Source organism: Etheostoma spectabile, chromosome 17, assembly GCF_008692095.1.
Source record: "Etheostoma spectabile isolate EspeVRDwgs_2016 chromosome 17, UIUC_Espe_1.0, whole genome shotgun sequence".
NCBI classification, from domain to species: domain Eukaryota; kingdom Metazoa; phylum Chordata; class Actinopteri; order Perciformes; family Percidae; genus Etheostoma; species Etheostoma spectabile.
This window is the reverse complement of record NC_045749.1, coordinates 8,981,993-8,989,915: the sequence shown is the minus strand read 5'-3', so window position 1 is coordinate 8,989,915 and position 7,923 is coordinate 8,981,993. Positions and strand designations below refer to the sequence as shown.

At 45.6% G+C, this 7,923-nt stretch overlaps 1 protein-coding gene across 1 annotated transcript in view; it reads left to right on the top strand.

Annotated features, from left to right (window-relative positions):
- pgbd5 (piggyBac transposable element derived 5) overlaps positions 1-7,923 on the top strand; it is a 27,792-nt gene that overhangs the window by 12,575 nt on the left and 7,294 nt on the right. The window contains exon 3 of the mRNA XM_032540538.1: positions 2,223-2,357. Coding sequence (XP_032396429.1) covers positions 2,223-2,357 — 135 coding nt within the window. The remainder of the gene's footprint in view (positions 1-2,222; positions 2,358-7,923) is intronic.

The following is a 7,923-nucleotide window of genomic DNA, read 5'->3' as shown; positions in this document are numbered from 1 at the left end:
GTGTGTGTGTGTGTGCGTGTGTATGCGCGCGCGCACATGCGTACGTGTGTGTGCGCATGCACACGAGTACGAACGCTAACGTGTGACTAACATAGTCGTTGTTGAATGTTAGCATGTTATGTCATCTCCATTTGACAGCGATGCTTCACATTTTCTGTGTCAGTCTGGCAGTTTTACAGTTGCTGAGATGATCGGTTGACACTGCTTTGTATTGATTTGCAAGTGTAAAATCTTTGAGAGCATTTGTCGCAGCCTTCAAAGAACATTGACTCCAAGACAGCAAACAAGTGGATATATTGATTTTCCTCCTTTGTCCAATACATGATTAGGGACCCCATGCAAATGATTTACTTAAAGCATCAATGTGCTAATGTGACTGTGCTAATGTGTCAGGTGCAGGATTAGAAAAAAAGGCCATTGTGGTTTGGGTGGTGTCATCTATCACTATATAGCCTCATTCATTTTCCATAACTCCATATTTGACTTGGAAATTACTTGTTGCTTTATGTCCCTGAGCAGGAGAGAGCTGTTGGTCACTGCTCACTGCAGCTTTAGTCAAATGATGATGGAGAAGAGATGGGGAAGAAAGGGAGAGCTGAGAGACATTTGAAAAGCAAATATTTGTTGTGTGGTTGAAAGCGTCTCTATGAAATATTTGGCCAAGATTTATGTGTATCACGCTTGTTTAATCGTCCAAGAAAGGGTTAGATAATAATTGGTTTTGTGTATGTGTGTGTGTTCTGTTATTGCCACTGCTTGTGTGTGTTTTTAATTTGTGAATGTGTGCCAGTTTTTTTCTTTAATCTCCATTGAGAAATTCATCCTCAGGTTCTGATCTGACCCATCCGGACTATTTAACGAGTTCACCCTACTTTTGAAACATGATTAAATGTTTTTCTTCAATTATGTTCATTGATTTAATTAACAATCACAGAAAAGTGGCTGCAGTGGCTTCTTTGGGATCAACAGTCCAGACCACATAGATATTCAGTTTACTATCACGGGAAACAAAATAAAGCAGTTTTTTACATTTGAGAAGTTGGAACAAATGATTTTTTGTAATCTTTGCTTCAATCACGATTACTCAAAAATTGATTCTCAAATTCTCGTAATTTTTTTAATCATGAGATTAACGTTCTTTTTGTCCTAGCAAACTTTGTAGTTTTTTTCACATGCTGTTGTTCACATGGAACAACTAGCAACGTTAGAAAAACTACAACATCACACCGGATCTAGCTAGACCCGAAACAAAACAACACTTGTTTGGGCTTGCGAGCCGGCCGAAGAGTAGTGGGCTAACGTTACGTTTTGAGTGGATGGAGACCAAAGTGATCTGTGTGTTTTGCCGTCACAATCATCGCAGCACGTCCAGTCTGAAATACCACTTAGTTAATACCACATGGCCAAGTACACAGCTGATAAAAATTCTTCGCCCCCTCGTCAAAGTATTTTTTCACCCTTTTATTGATGGACAGTGTTACACTGTGTGAAAGATAATTTGCTCCAAGTGAGAATGTTGTGTGTGCAATTGAACACTACAGTAGACTATATGCCAGTGTTGTTTTCAATAAAAAAAACATTTGCGCAAAGCAAGCTGATTCACTTTTCCATGTTGATAAGAGCATAAAAATGAGAAAAAATAATGGCACAAAAAGAAATCAAGCGACATTTAGAATAGATAAAAATGTATAATTAATTGTGATTAATTGTGGGTTAACTATGACATTAATGCGATTATCCATCCATCCATCCATCCATCCATCAATTAATTGCAATCAAATATTGTAATCGTTTGACAGCACTAGTATAAATGCAAAAGTGAAGGACAAAGCAGCACGAGAAACAACTTTCTTCTGAAGGGGTTTTGAGACAGATCTGCACCGTTGAGAGCGCGTTCCTGCTGAGAACAGTGTTTTCTCTCTACAGTATCACACTCAAACACATACAGGACTTGTGACAATCTCCAATTGGCTGCCTTCTCTCTCCAACCCTTTGTTGTAATGTTACAGCACACACAAGCTCGCTACTATGCCTCACACAAAACCAGTTTGTGTAAATTGTTCTGAATTCTTTATTTTTCTGAATTCTGAATTTGTATCTCCCTTTTCAAGGCCAGTTATTCTTTTCCAGGAACACATTGTGTACTTGACTTGTGACGCGGTTATGTAAAAATCCACGAAGACAAACTCATGTGTACAGTAACATTGCCTGTGTGTTTCCAGGTGCTTCATGAGCCATTGATAGACGAAGACCCGGTGTTCATTACCACCTGTACCGAAAGAGAGCTGAGGAAGAGGAAGAAGAGGAAGTTCAGTCTCTGGGTTCGACAGTGTACCTCCACCGGATTCATCTGTCAGGTAGCAGCAAACAATACTCATATACAGTGTACTCAGCAGTCAGAATAGTTTAATGTGCTCATATTTTTCAAATCTGGTTAAGACATTTTGATGCAGTTTATTTTAAGTTGTAATTCACAAAAGTAAAATGGTCACGGCATTATAATATTCATAAGAAAACAAGTTTTGTTTTTCAAAAATAAAAGCACTTCATCAATAGTCTCAAAGTTATCAATTAAAGTGCTCATATTATGCTTTTTGCCTTTTTCCCAATCCTTTATCATGTTATATATCTTTTTTGTGCACGTTTACAAAGTGAAAAAGCCAAAAGTTCACCCCAAAGGGACTTACCATCTCTAACAGAATTCACAAACTGCTCCAAACAGCTCTATTGAAGACCAGCTTTTACTTCTGTGAAAAATGTGCGTCACTTTGTAACACACGTTATAATGCTCGCCTAGTTGCTAGCGTGGCTAGCCCTCATACACTGCTTCTTAATGGCTAGTAGTCATTACCTAGGTACTGCACATGTGAGTCCCTACAAAGATTGAACAGAAGTGTGATGCCTCACTCTGTAGTTCTATAGCAATGTGCGGTACAACAAAAAATATGGTGGTTTTTCAAAATTAAAACATGTAAACCTATTCAGGTAAAACCTCTAAATACAATTACTAACCTGAAAATGAGCATAATATGACCACTTTAAGGTCTAATTTGAGTGTGGAAATGAGCAAGAGAGAGTGAAGAGTACAAGTTTGTGTGTTTGTGTGTTTGCTTTGAGGGTACTTTGCGGCAGAAATCTAATATTTCACATCAAAAATGCAAGAAAAGGTCTTCAGTCTGCCTAAAGTCAAAAGCGCTCTCTTGAAAACTTCAGAGACTTTGATCTTCACTAAGTTTCAAATCTCATTCTCAGGTTGTCGATGGTGCATCACTTTGCATTCAGCCAACTTCTTGCCGGCACTACAAAGAATCAAATAACTTTTTAGAATTTTATTGTGAACATTTGTGGGCTTTACATGCATAAAATGCAAAGTTGGATTTTTAAGGAAGATTAAACTCATCTTGAAATGAGGAATACATATTTGTTGTCAGATTTTTCTTTTGATGTTTAGATTTGAAAAGCGACTGGCTCAGGATTCGATCTGTGTTGTCACATCTCAGGCGGGCAGGGCCGCTCTGCTGCTCACTAACAACCTTGCCCTTACTGCAACCTTCCACTCCTACGCCGGTTTATTATGTAACATCACCATTTAACTGAGGCCAGGGACTGCAGGAGGACTGGCATACCTGACCAACCCGTACCATTACAGAGGACGGGGGAGAAAACAATAGAACCCACAGCTGCAAGAGTTTACAGTTCTTATTCTGTATTGTTAAATTGGTGACAAGGGGCGGAGGCAACCTCCTTACTGCTACCCAGTATTTGGGACACAGAATGTCCAGCCAAACTGTAAGTGAAAGCAGCAATGTTTCCCCAGGATGCAGGTTGTTAAAGCAATTGGTATCACTATATAAATCTTGTGCATGACTCACTCACATGTGGACACACACACAGACGTTTGCTGTACTGAAGAGAAACTACATTGACATAATGCATTTTTCTCCAGTGGTATCTACCTTTGCAGCTAGACTTTTTTGACAAATACTCCTGGTTTTTACTTCATGTTTTGAGGTATCTATCTAAGATTTCTACCTCTACCCCAATACAATGGTATTGAAGGTCATAGATATGAATTGTATCTACATTAAAAATTTAACATGTCTTTCTAGAAACAGTATACCTGTTTATCAGAGTCATCACATCACTGTTTTCAGAAAGACTGTTTCTTTGGTTGGACATAATTCCAGTTCTAAGTGAAAACACATGTTTTTGGGTCAACCACCCCTTTCATAATCATAAGTAGTTTGTAGGGGAGGGGCCAGACCAAGAATGGTTCAAAGACTCCAATGGAAGAACAAGGAAGGATAGAGAGACCCCGCCCGGAGGAACCCGGGGCCCCCGTCGGGACCAGGCCCAGACGGTGCTCGTGAGCGACGTGTCTGGGGGCCGGTTTTGCCACGGACCGGTCGGGCACAGCCCGAACAAGCGACGTGGCACCTCTCCCTCCAACCCATGGGCCCACCACCTGGGAGGATCCAAAGGGGTCGGGTGCGCTGCTACATGGGTGGCAGCGAAGGTCAGGGGCTTCGCGGCCAGAACCGGGCGGCAGAGGCTGGCTCTGGGACGTGGAATGTCACCTCTCTGTGGGGGAAGGAGCGGAACTTGTGCGGGAGGTGGAGCGCTACCGGTTAGATCTGTGGCTTCCTCTACCACAGTCTCGGTTCTGGAACCGTTCTCCTGGATAGGGGTTGGACTCTGTCCTACTCCGGAGTTGCCCATGGTGTGAGGCGCAGGCGGTGTGGGGATACTCACAAGCCCCCGGCTGAGCGCCGCTGCATTGGAGTTTCCCCGGTGGACGAGACGGTCGCCTCCCTACCGCTGCGGGTGATGGGGGGGAAAACTCGACTGTTGTTTGTGCATATGCACCAACAAGAGTTCGGAGTATTCGGCCTTCTTGGAGACCTTGAATGGAGTCCTGTATGGGGCTCCAGTGGGGACTCCATAGTTCTGCTGGGGACTCACATGCACACTGGGCAATGATGGAGATACTTGGGAGGCGTGATTGGGAGGAACGGCCTCCCTGATCTAACCAGAGTGGTTGTCTGTGTTGGATTCTGTGCTAGTCATGGATTGCCATCACAAACACCATGTTCGACATAGGGATGCTCTAAGTGTACTTGGTACCAGAGCACCCTAGGCCAAAGGTCAAAGATTGATTTTAATCTTTCATCTGACTGAGGCCGTATGTTTTGGACACTCGGGAAAAGAGAGGGGCAGAGCTGTCACTGATCACCATCTGGTGGTGGGGTTGGGTCAGGGGGTGGGGAAGACTCTGGACAGACCTGGTAAGCCCAAACGGTTAGTGCGGGTAAACTGGGAACGTCTGGAGGAGGCCCCTCCGACGGACTTCAACTCACACCTCCGGCGGAGCTTTTCGTGCATCCCTGTGGAGGCTGGGGCATTGAACCTGAGTGGACAATGTTCAAAGCTTCCATTGCTAAAGCTGCGGCGGTGAGCTGTGGTCTTAGGGTTTTAGGTGCCTCAAGGGGCGGTAACCCCAACACCTGGTGGACACCGGTGGTCAGGAAGCCGTCCGACTGAAGAAGCTCTTCCGGATATGTTGTCTCGGAGGACCCGGCAGTTGCAGGGTACCGACGGGCCCGAAGGGCTGCGCCTCTGCTGTGACAGAGGCAAAGCAGCGGGTGTGGGAGAAGTTCGGAAAGATATGGGAAGGACTTTCGGTCGGCACCAAGGTGCTTCTGGAAAACCGTTCGCCACCTCAGGGAGGGGGAAGCGAGGAATCTCCAAGCTGTATACAGTAAGTGGGACCTTGTTGACCTCAACTGAGGAGTAATAGGGCGGTGGAAGGAGCACTTTGAGGAACTCCTAAATCCAGCTGACACCCCCTCTTGGTGGAGGCAGAGCTGGAGGATGATGGGGGATTGTCGTCAATTTCCCTGGTGGAAGTCGCTGAGGTAGTCAAACAACTCCACAGCGGCAAAGCCCCAGGATTGATGAGATCCGTCCGAAATGCTGAAGGCTCTGGGTGTGAGGGCTGTCTTGGTTGACACGCCTCTTCAACATTGCGTGGAAGTCTGGACGGTGCCTAAGGAGTGGCAGACCGGGTGGTGGTTCCCCTCTTCAAAAGGGGGACCAAGGGTGTGTCCAATTACAGGGGTATCACACTTCTCAGCCTCCTGGTAAAATCTACTCCAAGGTGCTGGAAAGGAGGTTCGGCCGATAGTCGAACCTCGGATTGAAGAGGAACAATGCGGATTCCGTCCTGGTCGTGGAACAACGGATCAGATCTTTACTCTCGCAAGGATCTTGGAGGGGGCCTGGGGAGATGCCCAACCATTCTACATGTGTTTTTGTGATCTGGAGAGGCGTATGACCGGGTCCCCCGGGAAAAATTGTGGAGGTGCTGCGGAATATGGGGTGAGGGGGTTCCTTCTTAGGGCCATCCAATCTCTGTATGACCAAAGCGAGAGCTGTGTCCGGGTTCTCGGCGTAAGTCGGACTCGTTCCAGGTGAGGGTTGGCCTCCGCCAGGCTGCGCTTTGTCACCAATCCTGTTTTGAATATTATGGACAGGATATCGAGGCGTAGTCGGGCGGAGGGTTGCAGTTCGGTGGGCTCGGGATCTCTCGCTGCTTTTGCGGAGGATGTGGTCCTGATGGCATCGTCGGTCTGTGACCTTCAGCACTCACTGGATCGGTTCGCAGCGAGTGTAAGCGGCTGGGATGAGGACAGCACCTCTAAATCTGAGGCCATGGTTCTCAGCAGGAAACCGATGGAGTGCTTCTTCGGGTGGGGGAGTGAGTCCTTACCCCAAGTGAAGGGTTTAAGTACCTTGGGGTCTTGTTCGCGAGTGAGGGACCACGGAGCGTGAGATTGGTCGGAGAATCGGAGCAGCTGGTGCGGTATTCATTCCGTTTATCGCACCGTTGTGACGAAAAGAGAGCTGAGCCAGAAGGCAAAGCTCTCGATCTACCGGGCATTTTCGTTCCTACCCTCACCTATGGTCATGAAGCTGGGTCATACCGAAGAACGAGATCCAGGGTACAAGCGGCCGAAATGGGTTTCCTCAGGAGGGTGGCTGGCGTCTCCCTTAGAGATAGGGTGAGAAGCTCGTCATCCGAGAGGAGCTCGGATAAGCCGCTGCTCCTTCGCGTCGAAAGGAGCCAGTTGAGGTGGTTCGGCATCTGGTAGATGCCTCCTGGGCGCCTCCCTAGGGAGGTGTTCCAGGCACGTCCAGCTGGGAGGAGGCCTCGGGGAAGACCCAGGACTAGGTGGAGAAATTATATCTCCAACCTGGCCTGGGAACGCCTCGGGATCCCCCAGTCGGAGCTGGTTGATGTGGCTCGGGAAAGGGAAGTTTGGGGTCCCTACTGGAGCTGCTGCCCCCGCGACCCGATACCGGATAAGCGGATGAAGATGGATGGATGGAAGTAGTTTGTACATCATTTAGTACATGGCTACCCCTAACCTTGAAGGCCAAGTTCACATTTTTATGCTTGTAAAGTAATGGGGGACAATTCACAGTCCTTGTTCTGGGCAAAAAACAGTACATTTAAAAGTGTATCTGAAGCTATTATGAGGTTTCAGCATTGTTAAGTTGGTCAATTTAGAGTCTTTTTATAACAGAAATCCCTGTTTGAGTTTCTATGTGGAGGGAGATTTTTGTAATTAAAAGGCTTTAACTTTGAACAGTTTAATCTTATCTAGTCTAGTGTCTGACTGCTGAAGCCTAATTTTAACTAAAGATAAACTTTTAAGTTTTAACAGTAACACCCATTTCAGTCCAGTACAGTATACAGTATGATACTGGCATATGATATCAGAAATAGAATAAACAAAGAATGCCAATAAAGCATGCAAAACAATTTTTTTTTACAATTTTGAGAACGACAAACTTAACTAGGCTTTTAGAGAAACTGGGAAGGGAGTACAGCAAAATAAAAATACAACATTGTAAAAAAAA